This window comes from Furipterus horrens, unplaced genomic scaffold, assembly GCF_987537825.1.
Source record: "Furipterus horrens unplaced genomic scaffold, mFurHor1.1.pri manual_scaffold_11, whole genome shotgun sequence".
Taxonomy (NCBI): Eukaryota; Metazoa; Chordata; class Mammalia; order Chiroptera; family Furipteridae; genus Furipterus; species Furipterus horrens.
The window spans coordinates 81,442,741-81,462,839 of NW_028327181.1; the positions used below are offsets into that span (position 1 = coordinate 81,442,741).

The 20,099-nt window shown below is 37.8% G+C and overlaps 1 protein-coding gene across 1 annotated transcript in view; it reads right to left on the reverse strand.

Annotated features, from left to right (window-relative positions):
• The window catches only part of GPATCH8 (G-patch domain containing 8), a 79,201-nt gene extending 61,584 nt beyond the window's left edge, over nucleotides 1–17,617 (reverse strand). Inside the window, exon 1 of the mRNA XM_090291534.1 lies at nucleotides 17,505–17,617. Coding sequence (XP_090147660.1) covers nucleotides 17,505–17,549 — 45 coding nt within the window. The 5' untranslated portion in view covers nucleotides 17,550–17,617. The remainder of the gene's footprint in view (nucleotides 1–17,504) is intronic.
• Nucleotides 17,618–20,099: the final 2,482 nt, after the last annotated feature.

Genomic DNA, 20,099 nt, shown 5'->3' on the forward strand with positions numbered 1-20,099 from the left:
ACACTTAGCTCGCAGCCCGACGCTCAATCCACTGAGCCAAACCAGCCAGGGTCTGTGTGTGTGTGTGTATATATATATATATATATATATATATATATATATATATATATATATATATAAAGTAGAAACAAATGTCCAATAGGGGAAGAGTTTAAGACTATTTTATTAAAGCAATAATTAGGGAGTTATCAAAAAAAAGTTTTAAAACTATGTTAATTTTAAGTTATATCAAAGGGGGAAAATAAAAAATGTTAGTTCATTGATTACAACTGTGTAAGACTATGTGAATGAGAACTAAGCAAGTGGTATTCTGCAAATGTAACAGGAGCCGATAAAATATATATGAAGAAAAATATCTAATAAACATCTAAAGTTTAGTTTTTTAAAAAATATATAAGCACCTGCTGATTTTAGTGACAGCTGACTTTAAGCAGCCCGAGAAGAAATATTCCACAAATAACTATAACTAACTTAGCAATTGAGAGATTATTTCTCATTTATGAGTAACTGTTTATCTACATAATAAACCAACCAACACTGGAAAAGTATAAACACTAGTTTATATTGTTCACTTCTTTTAAAACATACCCTAAATTTTAAACATTAGGAACCACAATATCCCATCACAAAGAACAATACCTACCAACAACAACAACCAAAAAAAAGAGTACTTTTCAAACAAGAAAAATGATCACATCTATCTTTTCAGTCCTTTAAACCAGTTCTCATAAATTCTAAGTCCTGACTGTATTGCTAATTTGCTGTATGACCTCATACAAATCATGTTATGTTTCCCATCCATTGTGGATTCACTTATAAAATGAAGGATTTGAACTAGACACTCTTTTATGTCATTTCTGGGTCTAAAACTCTATGAATTTGCAGATTTAAACTGAATTAAATTTGCCCTACAGAAAATGGCTCACTGACTAAAATATGTTAATACAAAAACATAAATACCTCCTTGGCTGGGTAGCGCAGTTGATTGGAGTATCATCCTGATACACCAAAACTGCAGGTTCATCCCCAGTCAGGGTATACACAAGAAGCAACCAATGAATGCATAAATAAGTGGAACAACAGATCAATGTTTCTCTCTCTTTCTTTCATCAATAAAATTTTTAAAAAATAAATAAATACCATCAGTTCCCAAAAAAGCAGGTGAAGCAAAAAACATTTTTCACCTGCCACCAAAATAAATGTAGCCTCATCCAATAACATTAAAAGCAAACAAAAAACTAGGTGACTTTGTGTTTGGTGATGAATTTTTAGATCAATACCAAAGACATGGTCCATGAAAAATTGATAAACTGGACTTATTAAAACTTAAAACTTCTGTTCTTTCAAAGACACTGTTAAGAGAGTAAGAAGACAAGCCACAGACTGGGAGCTAATATTTGCAAGAGACACATCCGATAAAAGACTATTATCCAAAATATACAAGAACTCCTAAAATTAAACAAAAACCCAATTAAAAATTTAAAATCTTAAGTGACACATCACCAAATACATACAGATGGCAAATCAGCATATGAAAAGATGCTCAACATCATATATCATTAGGGAGTTGCAAATTAAAACAAAATACTACTATGTATTAGGATGGCTAAAATACAAAATGCTAAAAATATCAAATGCTGAAAAGGATGAGGGAGCAACAGGAATTTCTCAGTCATCACTGGTAGGAAGGAAAAACAGTACAGCCACTTTGGAAGACAGTTTGGGAGCCTCTTAAAAAATTAAACATATTCTTATCAAATGATCCAGCAACTGCATTCCTTTGTATTTACCCAAATGAGTTAAAAACTTTTGTCTACACAAAATCTTGCACACACTGTTTACAGAAGCTTTATTCATAATCACTAAAACTTGGAAGCTACCAAGACATGTTTCAAAAATTAAACTAACCGTGGTATATCCAAACAATGAAATATTATTCAGTGCTAAAAAGAAATGAGCTATCAAGCCACAAAAAGACATGAAGGAACTTTGAATACTTATTACTAAGTGAAAAGAAGCCAATGTGAAATAGTTACACACTGATTCCAAATACAAGGGTTGGCAAAAGTAGGTTCACAGTTATGAGTATGTGTAACAATTTACTCATATTATTTGTATTAAAACTTTAAACCTACTTTTGCCCACCCCTGTATATAACATTCTCAAAAAATATGAAACTGGGGAAGGCGGGGAGAGGGATCAGTAGTTGCCAGGGAGGAAGAAGACATGAACAGGTAGAACACATATATTTTTTAAAAGATTTTATTTATTATTTTTACAGAGATGGGAAGGGAGAGAGGGATTAAAGAAACATCAATGTGTGGATGCGTCTTGTGCGCCCCCAACTGGGGAACCTGGACCACAACCCAGGCATGTGCCCTGACTGAGAATCGAACCAGCAACCCTTTGGTTCACAGGCCAGCACTTAAATCCACTGAGTTACACCAGTCAGGGCAGAACACAGTAGAGTTTTAGGACAGTGGAACTATACTATCATGGTGGATATGTGTCATACTATATTTGTCACAACCCACAGCACCACACCAAGAATGAAATCTATTGTAAATAAGGACTTTGATTGATAATGTGTTAGTGTTGGTCATTTCTTGTAACAAATGTACCAATCTGTTACAAAATGTTAATAGTGGGGGAGGCTATGTTAATGAAGAGGAAACTGGATATATGAAAACTATACTTTCAGCTTAACTTTGTTGTGAATTTAAAACTGCTCTAGGCCCTGGCGGGGTAGTTCAGTTGCTTAGAGCATCCGCCTGATACACCATATGAGGTTCAACCCCTGTTCAGGGCACATACAAGAATCAACCAATAAATGCATAAATAAGTGAAACAAATCATATTTCTCTCTCTCTAAAAATCAATAAATAAATACATAAAACTGCTCTTAAATATAGCTTACGTATATTTTTTTAATCCTCACCTGAGGATACATTTATTGATTTTGGGAGGGGGGTGCGGGGGATGGGGGAAGAGAGAGAGAGAGAGAGAGAGAAACATCGATTGGTTGCCTCCTTTTTGCACCCCATCAGGGACGGAACCGCAACCTAGGTATCAAATCTGCAACCTTTTGGTGCCTGGGACAACACTTCAACCAACTGAGTCACACTGGCCAGGACTAAAGTCTATATATTTTTAAAAAGTAAACAATAAAAAGAGGAAGTTAATAAACTGAGTAAACCCACAGTCAATATTTCTAAAGCATTTCTTCCGAACAATATGTCCATTTTAAAACTTTACTACAAAACTGTAAAACTGATAACAATGACTATATCTAAGACACAAAATGAAGGTAGTAGGGCTTTCTTTCACTTTGTACTTTGTTATGATGTAACCTGAACTATTTTTTTATTTACTTATTTATTTATTGAGATGGGGAAGGGAGGGAGGGAAACATTCATTTGAGAGAGAAACACTGATTGGTTTTCTTCCACATGCGCTCTGACCAGACCATACCTGCAACCCAGGCATGTGTTCTCATGGGGAATTGAACCTGCGACCTTCTGCTTTGCAGGACACCCAACTAACTGAGCCACACAGGAGCAGGCCACAGCTGATGTAACCTTAACAATATCTACCTTTATATCTGTTTTTAATAATACATTTTAATAAATTAAAGAAAGAACAAAGTTTCCTCTCTTGCAACGAAAATATTGGACTAGGTAACATATCTAGGTATAAAATTAAAGTTCTACTTACAAGTTCAGTGGAAAAAGACTTCTGGAGAAAAGTATTTTACAAAAACACTTTTAAAGGGCATAATTTATAAACAGTGCAAATAACCTTAAAAAAAACCTGAAAAAATTAGGGCAAGATCAAGGCTGTGGAAGTAGTCTTTACAGTGGTTAACTTAAAAAAAAAAAAAATCATCTTTTATTTACATAAAAGGACACAGCAGTCTAACCCAACACACAATATTCACTAATTTTCTGCCATCTGCTAGGAACTTTTCTAGCCCAGGACACATAGATGAAGAAAGAGGGCCTATACTTAGGAACATGCCTCATGGAGGAAGAAACAGGTAAACAGTAATTACATTGTAAGTGCCATGACAGAGGTGTAAATGAAAAGCTGGGGGAGCACAGACTAGAATGTCAGGCAAGACTTCAAAATAGAAGTGAGCTGGATCTTAGCCAGGCGCAAGGGAGAAGTGTGGGTAGAATGGTACAAGGCTGGCTTTATAAGGCATCGGGTTTATTCTCTATCTTTTACTCTGTGTAGCTAGTAGAATGGCATTAAGATTTGTTTTTCAAAATTGTTTGTTAGGATTTTTTTTAAGGAGGGGGGTACTTAATATCCAGAAAACAAAGGGGAAAATTAATGAAGAAGATCAAAGACAATGTAAATTTGAAGGGAATTGCCTTAAAGATTAGATAGTTCCTTCCTCAAAGAGAAGGACTATATTTGTTGGCCATTAAAGTGGTCAAAGATACATGAAACTCTCTTTAACCAAGAAAACTAAATATCCTTAGTTATTACAAGAGACACGGAAACTTTACAGATTAGAGACAAAGAAAAACTAAATGCAGTCAATGTGGAATTATAGATGGTATCCTGGAACAGAAAAAGGGCATTTGAAGGAAAAGTGCTAAATTCAAATAAGATCTATGGTTTAAATTATTGTATTAAACTTAACTTCCTAGTTTTGATCATTATAGTATGGTTATTGTATAGATACTGTAGTAGGGGAAGCTGGGTGAGTGGTATACCAAAACTCTCTTTACTGTTTTTGCAACTATACTATAAATCTAAAATTAGTTTAAAATAAAAACAAACAAAATCTTCTAGTTATCGGATAGTCTCCATTCATGTTATTAAGAGAAAAATGGAAAGTGCTGAAAAATGTGTTTGCATGCTATCTTTTGGAAAGGTAAAGAATGCTTGATTGTGTATTACGTATCTCTGAAAGAACAAACATATAATTTAAAATAGTGGTTGTTTTTGAGAAGGTAAGTGGTTTACTTTTCATTCTGAATCCATGTGTCCCTTTTGAATGCTGTGCTAGAAGTGAAATAATGAAATAAAAAGATGAAGGAAGGAATAAATATAAAATGTGATTTCAAACTCCTAGGGCACAAAGTATAGTAGTGGTGGTAGTAATAAATATTTTATTTCTTGCCTCTCTCCCCTCCTCCCAAATTTTTTTCAAGTCATTCTGAGGAACTTACGCCTAAGGAGATCATTCCTTCCAAAAACAGTACTGCATCTGATTATCTAAAGGCCTCAACAGAGAATTGAAGTGTTTTTTTCTGCTTTACCCTGCTTTCAAAACCTCATTTAAATCTTTCAACTCCCATTAGAGCTAGGGTGATCATATAAATAAATCATACAAACCAGGACACTTTGAGAGTAAAAGGGAGTGTTAATAGTAGTAACCATGCCAGGACAAAAGGCATAAACTGGAACATATGGCCATTCTTGTAAAAATTCACAGATTCCATGTTAGAACATCCCTAAAATTCAGCCCTGTCTTTTTGTATCTGGCTCTATTAAACTGCATATTGTAGACATTCCTGTCTCTCTCTACTCCAAATCTCTCCAACCAATATTTATCTTTTATACTTATTTACTATTATTTCTTTAGAGATGAGATGGTCTAATGTCACTAACTGAATCTATTAATCATAGACCGAAGTTACAACTCAAGTAACATACTTGCCTATAATTTGGACTTTCTAAATTCAAAACATATGATGCTGATATCACCTGCCATGAACAAAAGAAAAAAAAAGTATGTACGCATGTATAGCAGAGCCATACTAGATAGCTTCCATTTATGAACAAAACCAGTCCTCCCCTATAACCAAGTAAATGAAAGACTTCATCTCTGTCCCCCTCTCCTTTACTCATTCCAAATAAATTAATTGTACTATTATCCTAAACAATTCAGAAAAATGTCTCTGGAGGAAAAACCTATTCAAGAAGAAGAAATGGACATTCTGGGAGATTACTGGTGTCATTTTATTGGGATAGTTAGGGTTTATTTCAATTTAGAAAGTGGACAGGAACACCACTGTGGTCAATTCCTCAAAAACCCCATTCTTCACTATTGTTTTCATAATCATATAGTCTTATTTACAACAACATCCAGTATATTATTATAAAAACCAAAGACCTCTGAAGTCAGAGACACCAGAAGTCATTATTACCATCTATCAAGCTGTATAACCTTGGGCAAATAACCCGGTCTCTCTCTAGGTGTAGCCCTGTTTCCCCAGCTATAAAATCTGGATGACTACACTACAGTATTACTGCACAGGTTGTGAAGTTTAAAGAGGTACAAAGTAATAAATTATTATTTTCATGATTTTATTTATTTTTTAGAGAGAGGAGAAGGGAGGGAGAGAGAGAGGGAGAGAAACAGCAATGTGCAAGAGATACATGGATCGGTTGCCTCTCGCATGCCCCCAACCTGGGACCTGGCCCACAACCCAGGCTCGTGCCCTGACTGGGAACTGAACTGGCGACCTTTCAGTTCGCAGGCTGGTGCCCAACACACAGAACCACACCAGCCAGGGCAAATTATTAGTTTAAAGCATTGTTGAGGCCAGTCAATAACCCAGAAGAATAAATTCAGTTATTAAATTTAATTATTACATATAAATTGGTAGGAAAAATAATTGGCTGGCAATCTCAGCAAATAACTTGAAAACACATTGGATCATGGTTATGAACATAGCACACACTCATCTAAAAATACACATACACCTGTTTGACACATCAAATTTTCTGGATAATCTGACTAGAAGGAAGGACTACAAAAAAGCACTACACTGAAAAATCAGTAATTAAAAAAAACTTCCACAGGAAAAAAAATCAACCTGTTTTCAGAAATGCGTGTAAATACAGCAAACACTTCTTGAGGCATTCAAAACTATAGGGAGACAATAGTTAAGGATTCATCTGGGACCCACAGTAAAGCATATTATTTCTTATACCACTATCTGGTATGATAGAGCTCTATGCAGATGTTTAGCAAAACTTCTGTACAACTCCACATAAAAACAAATATATGTATGTACAAATATATCACACAAAAGGAAATTCACAACTAAAAAATGACTGTTGTAATTATATACAATTATAATAAGTTGAGATTATAACTATCTATAACACAATTTCAACACTTGAAATATTCCTCAATTGGCTTTATAGGATATCACAGAAATAACTCAACCTTGGTAACCCCACAGCACAGCAGGAAGCTGAGTCTCCGGTCTGGGAATTCTTCTTAGCCTCTCCTAAGCCTACCTATTTGTCTTTACTTAACCATAAATTTGAATACCTCAGCAACTTCTAGGTGCCAGACCCTGACTCAATGCTGGGGGAGTGGAGGTGAGGGACCCAAACAAAAAAATGAAAAACCCAAAATACAAAAACAAGAAAGACTCTCACTCGAAGGAGTTCCAAGTCCAGTGCAGTGAGATAAATTTTAAGCAAGTACACAGTAGGAGAGGTCATACAGCACAGTGGTTAAAGGCTGAGACTGGTCCAAACTACCTGAAAGCTATCTTTTCAACTAGCTATGTGAACATGGTTAAGTTTTCCATTTGTAAAATGGGTATAATAGAACCTACCTTACTAGGGGATTACATGAGATAATAGTGCATAACATAGTTCCTAATACAGTAAGTACCCTGTAGTGTTAGCGAGTAAAAGTGCTATTACTGAAATATGGCCAAAGGGCTGTGGGAACACAGAAGATGAAGCAACTAACTCTGCCTAGGGAAGATGTCAGCGATAACATCAAATTGAGCCTCTAAGAATGAGTAGTAGGAATTCCATACGGTTCAGAACTTATGTGAAAACAAGAATACTAACAGGTAACAGAAAGTGCAGAATGGCAAGATGAGGAGAAAAGAGATATACCTGTTACACGGGCATCAGATGATTAAGAGTCTTCTTATAAGCCAAGTTAATGAGTTTGGATCTTTTTTTCTTTTTAGTGAGTTTGTATCTTGAGACCACCGTCGTCGGCAGCCGTCCGTCTCGAGAGACGATGGTGTAGCTTCTTAAGAGTCTATCTGCACCGCCGAGAATGGCTGTGCAGTCTGACTCGGGAGTGACATGGTATCTGTCTCCTCCCGTGTTGAATCGACATCTTGTGATGACGCTGAAGCTACAGAGCCTGGGCAGGGTGATATGGAGGGTCTGCTGTTGCCCATGCAGCAGACCCCCCCTCTCTTTGCAGCTGAAGGGTCCAAGGGAAAGACGGAGTCAATACAGCTTGGCTTCAGGTGCGCCGCAGGAGTTGCCGGTGTTGACTACAACGTCAAACCGCCTTAGGGACTCCGGCTCCGGATTTTCTGTCGGGGTTTACTCCCTTAGCCTTTCCCCTGAAGAGGTATGCCGCAAGGCAGCGGAGGTTTTTTGGAGTCAGAGTTTTCCTTCTCTGTTGAGACCACCAGGAACCACATAAAAAGTCACATTTTAGGAGACATCAAAGTTCAAATCTGAGTTTATTGTGTGGCCTCAATTTCTTTTAGCTTATTTTCTCATCTATAAAATGAGGGATACCACCACCTGGTTTGGATGGTTACTTCAATTAAGTATCTCCAAAATGCCTTGGCATGGGACCTGGCATGTAACACGTACTCAACAAAAAGTAGTTGACAATATCATCACTAGATACCATAGCAGTCAACTTCTGATGTTGATATTAGTCAAAGAAAAATTTATAGTGCTCTCATTTGGGTTTCCAGGAAGTACCATTCTCCTCTTCTGGCAACTTTTTTATTTTTAATAGAACAAATGAACAAAATAGACCGATTTTATCTTCTTTACTATCCTTTTATGATGTAATGCTAACAAATGGGCACTCAATAAATGTTTGGGAAATGGAATGGAATTGTCTGCAAGACCTATAATACAGTACAAAGTCTGACAAGAAGCCATAGACAATCAATTAAACTTATAACACTGAGATGTTTCTGGAAAAAATATATAATATTTAATGATAAACACATCAACTAGGTCCTACCAGTTAGTTAACTGGTGAAAAATACTGCCAAGTATTAAAGAGAAACAATGCTTTATAATCTGTAGACAATACCAGCACTCATCTCCTGGAAAAGCAGCCAATGTATATACCATGGCAGAAAGAGCACTACAAAAGAAACCAGAAGATTAAAGTTCAAAGCCCAGCTCTATACTAGGCAAAATAATTTATTGGGACTCAGCTTCCTCATCTATAAAATAAAGAGTTATGCCCTGGCTGGTGTGGATCAGTGGACTGAGTGCCAGCCTGTGAACCAAAAGGTCACTGGTTCAACTCCCACTCAGGGCACATGCCTGGGCTGTGGGCCAGGTCCCCAGTTGGGGGCAACCACACACTGATGTTTCTCCCCTTTCCTCCCCCTGTCTAAAAAATAAATAAAATCTTAAAACTTTTTGAAAAAAAAGTAAGAGTTACCACCTAATCTATTTACCTCACTGAATTAGAAGAAGAATTAGACAAGAACATTCATAAGGGTACTTATTAAACCATAACAGCACACAACTATACAATATTACCATTCTAATATCCAGGTTAGACGATTTTACAATATCCTGCTGCCTCAGTTCCTTAACTTCCTTTTCTTTAATGATCTTGTCCATTTTACCTTAGCCATTTCACTCTCATGATCATTACCAATATTCTCAAGCCTTCTATAATCTCTATCTTTCCCAGTTCGTTTCCTTGAATACCTCCATTACAATTAAAACCCACTGGAACCTACAATTCACTGATCCACCCGCTACCCCTCAACCCCGAAAGTCCTCACTTATCTTCCCGTCAAGCTTAAAATCACAGAATCACTCCCTTGTATAAATCTTCTCCTCCCTTGTCCCCACTCTGGTTAACGGAGACTGGTTATCACAGCTTTAACTGTATGTACAGCACATCTAACACAATTGTATCTGAATTAATCTTCCCTGAAGGAAAACTGCTTTGAAGTCTATCCCCCTTTTTAAACACCTTAAATAGCTAGTTTCGTTTCGGCAGCCGTCCGTCTCGAGAGACGATGGTGTAGCTTCTTAAGAGTCTATCTGCACCGCCGAGAATGGCTGTGCAGTCCGACTCGGGAGTGACACGGTATCTGTCTCCTCCCGTGTTGAATCGACATCTTGCGATGACGCTGGAGTGTCCTCTCCAGTGAAGCTGAAGCTACAGAGCCTGGGCAGGGTGATATGGAGGGTCTGCTGTTGCCCATGCAGCAGACGCCCCCTCTCTTCGCAGCTGAAGGGTCCAAGGGAAAGACGGAGTCAATACAGCTTGGCTTCAGGTGCGCCGCAGGAGTTGCCGGTGTTGACTACAACGTCAAACCGCCTTAGGGACTCCGGCTCCGGATTTTCTGTCGGGGTTTACTCCCTTAGCCTTTCCCCTGAAGAGGTATGCCGCAAGGCAGCGGAGGTTTTTTGGAATCAGAGTTTTCCTTCTCTGATGTGCCCTGACTGGAAGATCGAACCAGCGACACTTAGCTCGCAGGCCGACGCTCAATCCACTGAGCCAAACCAGCCAGGGTCAAATAGCTAGTACATTCCTGCTTAAAGCATTAAAATAAAACTTACTTTCATAGCCCTAGTTTTCACTTTTCCCTAATGCCCAATGGTTTTATTCATTGTCCTAAAAACAAAGAAACAAACAAACAAACAAAAACTGCTTGTTTCAATTCTGTACTTTTGCCCTGGCTATTTTCTCCAACTGAATGCCTCCCATTCTTTTCCTTTGCAAGGATGTATTTACTCCCATCATCTTTCAACATCAGCTTAAATGCTCATTTCTTCATCAAGGCATGCCCAATCATACAGCTTTAACGGTTCTCTCCTTTCCTTAGTTTTGCATTTATTGACTATTCTTCTCATCTGATAATCATGCTGGCCTTATGAGTAATAAACTAAATATCACTGTTATTTTTTGTTGTCGCTCCATCTAGAACAAAAGCGCCTTGAAAAACACCACTTCTTAACCAACTTCTCCCACAGACATACTCACACATACTTCTTAGAACAACTATTATTCAAATAGTTTTATTTAACAATCTTTTAAAAAATTAGTTTATATTCTAGAAAATAATCTCAAGGTAAATACATCCCTCGGTATCTCTTATGCAAATGATACCCTCAAGTAGTATTTAACCAATTAAATTTTCAACCACTTTTGCTTAATCATATAAGACATTTCATATTATGCATAGCAACATGGGAAATTACTGATACTAGAGTAATATAATCCACAAACATCAACCTTAGCTTCTTCTGTAGTCAAGACCTAGGGTATGAAATTCATTTCTTGGTTTATGATCAGTACTGCCTACCAAAAGGGTGAAAAATTAAGCTTCTGTTCTCTCATCAACAGTGGAAAAATGTTACATGAGATCCTAGTACTGACTTTTCTAACAATTATTTAAAATGTCAGCCACAAAACATGACCAGTGACTTTTTTCTATTTCAACTTTATTATTACTATTCTTATCCTCACCCGAGGACATTTTTTCATTGCTTTTTAGAAAGAGGTAAGGAGAAGGGGAGGGGGAGACAGACAGACAGACAAGAGACATGAAGTGGTTGCCTCCAATTCACGACCCAGTATGTGCCCTGACCAGGGACTGAACCCGCTACCTTTCGGTATAGAGAATGACACTCCAACTGAGCCACACTAGCTAGGGCTCTATTTCAACTTTAAAACTGTAGAACTGTTTTGTATTTTGCTTCTATAAAACAGAGATAAAGCCCTGGCTGCTGTGTCTCAGTGGATCGAGCATCGGCCTGCGAGCCAAGTGTCACTGGTTCGATTCCCAGTCAGGGCACATCACTAGGTTGCACATCAGGTCCCCAGTTAGGGACGCGAGTGAGAGGCAACCACACAGTGATGTTTCTCTCCCTCTCTTTCTCCTTTCCCCTCTCTCTAAAAATAAAATAAAACAAGCAAATAAATTATTTTTAAAAATTATTTTAAAAAAAACAGAGATAAACTGAAATTCCTCTTTGAAATAAATGTAATTGCCAGAAAGTGGCAAGGATGACAATAAATAATTGATACCTCATGAGATGAGACCAAATGTACTATTACAAAGATAGTTTCTGGTTGCTTGAGTGACGCACAATCAAGATTTATCTGACCTCAACATTGTCAATAAAAATAAGAATTAGGGCAAATAACAGGAAACTCATGTTTTGGCCCTAATTTTAATTTCTTACTATCTATATAGAACTTACTAAAACATTATATGCTATTAACCTATGGAAAATGCCAAAGCAACTAACTTTTTTTCAATACAATCTTAAATTAGATATAAAATACTAAATGTATTTGTTAAATCCCCAAGAAATCATTTAGTATAAGTATGACAATACAGTATTTTGTCTTTCACCTTGAGCATTTTAAAATTTTTGCATTGACTAATACAATATGTATTAAGCACATTTTATTAGACTTCCATAGTTAAATGGACAATTCACTTTTTATAACTGGAAAATCATTACAACATCTTCTGGTATTCAAATCAATGACTTCTTTCAGTATTTGTGGTGGTCATTTGTAATTCCTTTGATAATTACCATGAGTCAGCTCTCATTTAATACTAAATGGCAGTGCTAATATGAAAAGAGAATTAAGGCCAGATACACAAACAAGCAAAAGCACCAAGTTGTTTCAGGGAAGGAATTTTAACAGAATTCAAGAATTGGATGTCTACCTCAAGCTGGAATCCATTTTCATTAATAAAATATTAGAAACTTATTAAATCACAAGAACAAAGATGAAACTTCTATATGGGTTTCAAATCCATAATTCAAGACCTTATCAACTTCTGCTTTCCTTTTCAGAAAATAGTAATTTTGACCATATCAAGAAAACTGTCCTTTTTTTCATTTTATCATGTACCCAAATACAGAAATTACATGGAAACGTATCTCAGCTATGAAGCTGCACAATCAAGAAAGCTAATTATGTATGCATTGTTTTTTAAATGTTGTCATAAATTTTAGTTCTAGTTATGTAGCTTATCTTAAAGACCCAAGAATATGTGATAAAAGAATCTCTCTGCAGTACATGCATATATTACAAGAAAACAGAACACCTATTTTCCTCTAATGTTGATGGCGCTAGAACAGCCCTATAATAATCAGTCTAATAATATTTGTTTGGATCTGTTTCTTCCTGATCTCCCAAGCATACTTTGAAATCAAATAAGCATACCATCACATGTAGCCCTATGGGCACAGTTCCTGTCATTCCCATTCTCCCTCCAATGCAACTTGTTAATGTCTTTCTCTGTGATGTTATTCCTTCATATCCCATGTTTTTAAGTGCCTTTTACCTTCAATATATAACCTTACCCTTCAAATCACCACCAGGGGAACCTTCCCTTATGCTAACCTTATTTGGTCACTCTTGATCCCCTGAGATTAAAGTAAACAATAATTTTGAATTTATTAATAATCATGATGATTCTTTTTCAGTATTTTGAAACCTGTACAGCCTTAGCTCCAATACTTTCCACCCACCACAGTATGTATGGGAAAAAGAATAGTAATGATTTTTTATAAGTTTCATTATTGCAAGCAAAGCTGGCACTGATTTTCATTGCTAGTGATACCTCTTCCAGATGATGGGAGAGAGACTCAGAAAACAGAGATAAGAACACTTGCCCACATGTCACCTCTAGCATGCCTGCATTAGAATGCTAACTCTATGGCACAGTACCTACCACGCAACAAATATACTAATATGCTACTGTGACCTAAGTATTTTTAAACTGTAAACCTCCTCATTTAATGGTCTCAAATAAATCTGAAGGTTGTCACATCTTGGTATCATACATGAAACACAAGGAGGGATCCTACAAACATATTACATAGAACTAATACATGATTTACTTGTTGTTATTTACCATTATGATTACTTATATAGATTGCAGAAAATGTTTGGGTAATTTTAATATTTTTATTATGACCTTTATTGATAACATTTGTTTCTCTAATTACTTTACCACTCACTATTATCATAGCTCCTTTCATTAGAAATCTACAGCAGAATGCATCCAGAACAAGATGGACGAGAGGCTCCTTTATATCACCAGTCTGCTGCAGGTACACTAACTGAAGAACATTGCCTCACTAGTATTCAGCTGCATCACATTAACAGTTGCACAATCATTAAATGCTAAGCTGTGTATTTAATACCTCATAGTTGTATGTCACTGTAATAAAACTTACTTTAGTGAATCTATTATTCAAAGTGCTAAATACATCTATACTTTAAATTTTAGTATATATTTTCCATTACTGTGTATAACATTTCAGTCTGTGAACAAGTATGCTTTAATCTGGTAAATGTAGAGAGAAGTCACGTCTCATTCAGAAACTAAGGACAGATTCTTAAAGGAGTAATTAAAACTCTCAAAGTATTTTAAAAAAATAAATACATCAGCCTAGATCACAAAGATTTCCAAAGATAAAATACCACTTAAAAAGGCTACACAAAAGAATGTCTAAACTAAAACAACAGTTAACAATATATCCTCTATGCCTGTGTATCTTATCACTGTCAAAGCCTCCCTAGAAGGCCTTCAGAGACCAACAAGAAACAGATCTGAACAGAACAGAGTAAAAACTAATTGTCTACTCTAAAAGCTTATTTATTCCTTGTGACCTATAAATTTATCCTCCATAGTTGATGACTCAATTAGCTATGTAAAATATATAACTGCCAGTAGAGATAATGGTCCTGAGCACAGGTAAAAAGCCAAAGTCTGAATCCAGCCATTTACCAGCTTTGGGTACTTGGTCAAGTTATATAACTCTCTGTGCCTCAGTTGCCTCATTAGAAAATGTGAGTAGTAGTACCTATCTCATAGAGCTATTGCGGAGATTGAGATAATACATATAAAGCCTGTAGAATAATTATTATTATTATAAAGTTATCAAAAAATTTTTAAACCTATAAGTTTATTAATCAATGTCATCCTGATAAATTTAATTTTAACAAAGTTTAAATGTATATCCCTGATAATGACTACTCTTTATAGTCATAAGTGCTTCAAATGACACACCACGGTTATGCTCCTCACTATACCATACAAAACACCCTTGAAACTTTAAGGTATTCACAAAATCTAATAGTGAACCCACCTCTGACTCCATTCTAAGTTCAAGAAATAACCTGATGTTGTCTCCAAAACTGGCACTTGATGGTAAATTGGCAAAGAAAATGATAGCCATCTAGAGCTTACCAGAGAAGATGCATGGAAAAATTTCCAATACTATAAGATCTGTTTAAAGCAACAGGATCTATGCACTGTGTTTTGGAAACCTACTTTGGATTTGTTTTCAAGTGTACTGGGTGACTTCACCTTGTTTATCACTTAAAATCTTAAAAGGAGGCCACATTTCATTTTGCATAACCTGACCTTGAAAAATGTTTGATAAGACTATATACAGAAGCGTCCTATTACATTTTCTCTCCAATAACTTAAATCGAAGGACATCATTAATGAAAATCAACCTATACTTTTCCCTTTAGTAAAACACCCAGAAAAATACTTTATTTTAATGAATGCTTTTTTATAAATGTTAGCACAATAATTTACAAAAGTTTTAACATATTATAATTGTCTAAGAGGTTTCATTCCCAATACCCTACTTATCTATCCATAACACTAGGACATCTGACTTAAAAAAACAACATCATTTCCCTGGCTGACTCAATAGAGCAGTAATTGGTTAGTCCAACATAAAAGGAGAAAATAAAATATATATAGTATCTTCAAAGGACTACCAAACAACTGAAAACAGGTTATACATAAGCCCAACAATAGCATCAGAAAAAAAGTCATCTGACTTGAAAAGGTAAAGGCTCTCTCAGTTTTTTCAGGTGACAGCTTTCATACTCTGCTATTCACTTTTCAAAATCTTTCAAGACCCTGCAAGTTCTGTTTTTGTTCGTTTAAGCCTACTGAAATTCTGCGGTTGACAAACATTTTCCCTCAAAACTTAATAGTTCATGGTATCTATTTTCAATTTTACTAGGTCACCTTGAAATTCTCCCCTCTGAAAGCAGTTGAGGGCTTTAGTTATCAACATGTCTCTTTAAAAATTACTAATATACCTCACACATCTTGCAGCCTACTTATGTTTTATGGTGCTAGCTAAAGAACAATTTTCCTCAGGGAGCAAACTGCTAATATTAACTGCTGCAAACTTCCCTGGACCTGCATTATATCTTTAAACACCTTGAGATCATGCACGGTGCTGCAGATCGCTGTACAGCAGGCACATGATCAGAAGGCTTTTCAACAACTCCCAGGATCCCTTACTGCTGCAAAACTTCTCTGAAGTGTTCTATGCACTAGGCTGTTCAGTGTTAGTTTTACCTGTTTATTTACCAACCCAGTCATCTCAGGGAATTCGAACCCTTCAAATTGCCTTCTGAAACATATCTAGCATATTCCCGTATTACTTGGAGGAAGATCAGCAGGATAGAAACTAGAGTTCTGATTCATCCCCTGACCCAAATTGCGGTTGCCAAGATATGCGGTAGTAATGCAGTGGTTTCTTTGAGACTCTAGAGGATGTATTTTATCCTAGAAACAGCCAATCTTTACTAAATCCCTTTTAACTGCCGAGATTTCTGCAGTAACAATGCTCAACAGGAAGATATTTTAAACAGCCGAAAGACGAGTTATTCTAACTTGCCTTTATTTTTTCCTCAATAATGCTTGCAATTACATGGGCATTTTTCATTTGCAACCGAAGAGAGAAAAATTACGCTTCTGCCACTAGTTATCACACGCTTGCAAAGTCCACTATCATTCTGCTTCTTTCGAATCTTCTTTTCGAGATAAAATTTGGGGAGAAGCTCACATCGCGGATAGCCCTATAAACTTACTATTTTTCAAGCCCAATTAACGGCCTAATAACAACAAATACAAAATATGTAGGCCACGAGAAATTTCAACGTTTGACTAACCAAGAAGGCATCTAATAACTAAAGCATTCTTTTTCTGGGTGAAAAACTGGAAGAATAGACAATGTAAGGGATTTACTAGAGAGATAAGAGGGATGACACCGCCCCCCCCCAAAAAAAATAAGTCTTGTAAGCAAAACTCAGGGGTTCGGAAACCCTGGACCAGCAACATTAGCCCCAAACCCTCCCGACCAACCCTCTTTCCCCCGGGGAGCCAGCCCCACGCCTCCACAGGCCGGGCAGACCCAGGGGAGCACAGCCCCCACCAGCGCCCAGGCCGGGGTTCCGAAACCCGAAGTACAAATAGGCCGAAGCCGCAAACCCAGTGGCCTGAGTTTAAGAGGTAAGAGAATAGGGGGTGAGCAGAGATGCGGCCTCGCCTCAAGCCGGGAGGCCCCTGGAGTAATAGGAGGCTGAGAAGAGCAAGCCGATTCGTAAGCCGGAGCAGAACCTGGACCGAAAGAGAGGTGGAGCAGAGAGGAGAGGAAGGTTTCGGTTCGGCCAGCGCCTTCCTCGGATCCTCGGCGACGCCCGTGTTTACCTGAAAGTCTCGATCCTCGTTGAAGCGGGAGAAGCGGTCCGCCATTTTGCCGCCTTCAGTGCTCAGAACGACACTCTCCGGTTCGCTCCTTCCCTCCCGCGACACCCGCTTCCTCGCTCCCCTCCCCTGTTCCCCGCCTCCTCCCACGCCCACCCAGCGCGCGCAGGTGGGGGAGGGAAGAAGCGAGAAGGCGCGTCCCGACCGGAGCCCCGGAGGCGCACGCGCTTTTCAGCCTCAGAGGCGGAACCTTCCCTTCTCCCTGCCCGCTACGCGCACCGCCCAGGGCGACCCCAGCGACGGCGCGTGCGCACTCGCGCCGGAGAGCTGCAAGCGCTTCCGGAAGAAAAGTCGTGTTGGTACGGTACGCACTGGTCCGGATGTTTTTCTACCTGACTACTTCCCTGGGTACAGTATATCTTTTATCACACTCCCGCTTCCCTGTGTTCGCAGAAGCAGTCCCGGCTCTGCTTTCTTCGTCAAGTTAGCAGCATAATGTAGTGGCTGAAAGCGCGGATTTTGGAGTATGGCTGCTTAGTTTCGAATCTCGGTTCTCCCTGAGGATTAAACGGTGAACGAGACAAGAAAGATAACTTATTTCATAGGGTTTACATTCCAGTGAGAAATATCAAATAGGTAAATAATAAAATAATCACACGACTGCTACATAAAGTAAAACTGGGTGCAGTATGAGAGAGACCTCTAAAACGACCCGAGGAACAGCAAAGGGCAAAGGAAACATTAAAACCAAAGACTCAATGACTGCTAAACACTTGGCAACTTGGCATTTTTAAATGGTCATTCGGGAGAAGTTACTTCTCTAGAGACCAAAGTTGATTCAAATGAATCAAAGTTGGGCTACAGTTTCCTTTTTATAAAATAAGGAAATTGAATTTGGTAATCACTACTGCCTGTGCCCAGCACTAATTTTGTATGGGTTGAAACAAATTTTTTCCATTTTATGACCTTCCTGAGGACCCCACCCAGTCCTCTTGCTCCCTTAGCCAAAATACATAAAACACAGGAGGGTTAGCAGGACTTGCCTGCTTTTGAAAAGAGTAGTTGACTGAAACAACAATGGAAAAATCGCTCTTACCTCCCTTGAGAGAGTCAAATTGCAATATAATTTTTTGGAGGGTGTGTATGTTCTGTTTTGTTACCCTGTGTCTCACCCAACCCCAAGTCCAAGCAGAATACAGTTCTAAGTGGTGGAAAGACCTCCCTACCTAAGAGGAAGCAGAACACAGAATTTATATTATAAAGAGACTTGAGGGTAAATGTGGAAAATTGAATGATGTGGCTACACATGACACAATTATCCATTCTCCCTCTACCAGCCCCACTAAAATGACAGTAAACGAATGAAAAGGGCATAAATTCACATAGACAAAGAGACCTGAAGAAGGGACAATAGCAGACAAGAGATGTCAACATTTTGGAAGCTGGAGAGCATAGATAAATGGAAATGGTTTTAGTAGAATGGAGAAAGCAAAGTTCTGGAGTGGGGACGCCAGGGAACAAGCTGAATAATGCTGAGATTAATTAGAAAGGCTCAGGAACTGGAATTATCAGATAGCACTGAAGGTGAGTGTGTAGATGAGGCTGAAAACAGGAGGATTGGTTACAAGGCAGTTTAGAGAGCAGTTAGACTAAATTACTTTCCCAGCACTCTGGAGGGTTCTCCTTTGGAAAGGCTAAACCAGAGAGACTAACATCTCTGGCACAGCTAAGGAAGGAACTACCATGCTGAAAATGAAGATTTGGTAACAACCAACATTATGGTTAAAGAGTGGGGCTTCTCCAGCAAGAGATCATAGGATGCCTCTCTGGGAAATTGGCTTAGAGGGGAAAAACATATATCAAACAATAAGAAATGAAGAGTGGAATCTCCACAACATAAAGGTCATGTTCCTGCCCAAATAGCCCACAGAATGGTCCATCATTTAAGAAGCCCCATCTACACAGAACTTCCACTCAACTTTTTGTTATGTAGGAATGGCTAGATTATTAGACATTTGAAGGAAATGTGTAACAAGAAAGATAAAGACACCCCCACCCCAAAATAAAACAAACAGAAAAAGGAATTCAGAGGAACCAGAGATAATGGAAGAAGCAAAAGAAACCATCACAAAATTATAATCAGTACGTATTCGTGAAGCTATAAGACCACATCAGGAAACAAGGGACCACATCAGAGAGCATGGGATGCCAAAAAAAGAAAAAAATATTCAGACATTAAGAAGTAACTTTTGGAAGTTAAAATTTCTCAAGCAGAAATGAAATATTCAATAGAAGAGTTAGAAAATAAAGTTGTGGAAGTCTCCCAGAACTCAGTAAAAATGTGGACCAAGCCACCTTCACTTCCTCCTTAATTACTGCAATAGCTACTAAGTGTTCTGCTTCCACCATGACCCTGTACTCTCAACAAAGGAACTTTGAGAGTCATGTAAAAAGATCAGTCAGATTACATCAGTCCACTGCTCCAAGCCTCCAGAAGCTTTCCCTATCATTCATGGTGTAATGTCTACCTACCATGACCTCACCTTTCAGACCTCAATTTCTTTTCTTTCCTTTCTTTTTTTTTTTTTTTTTTTTTTC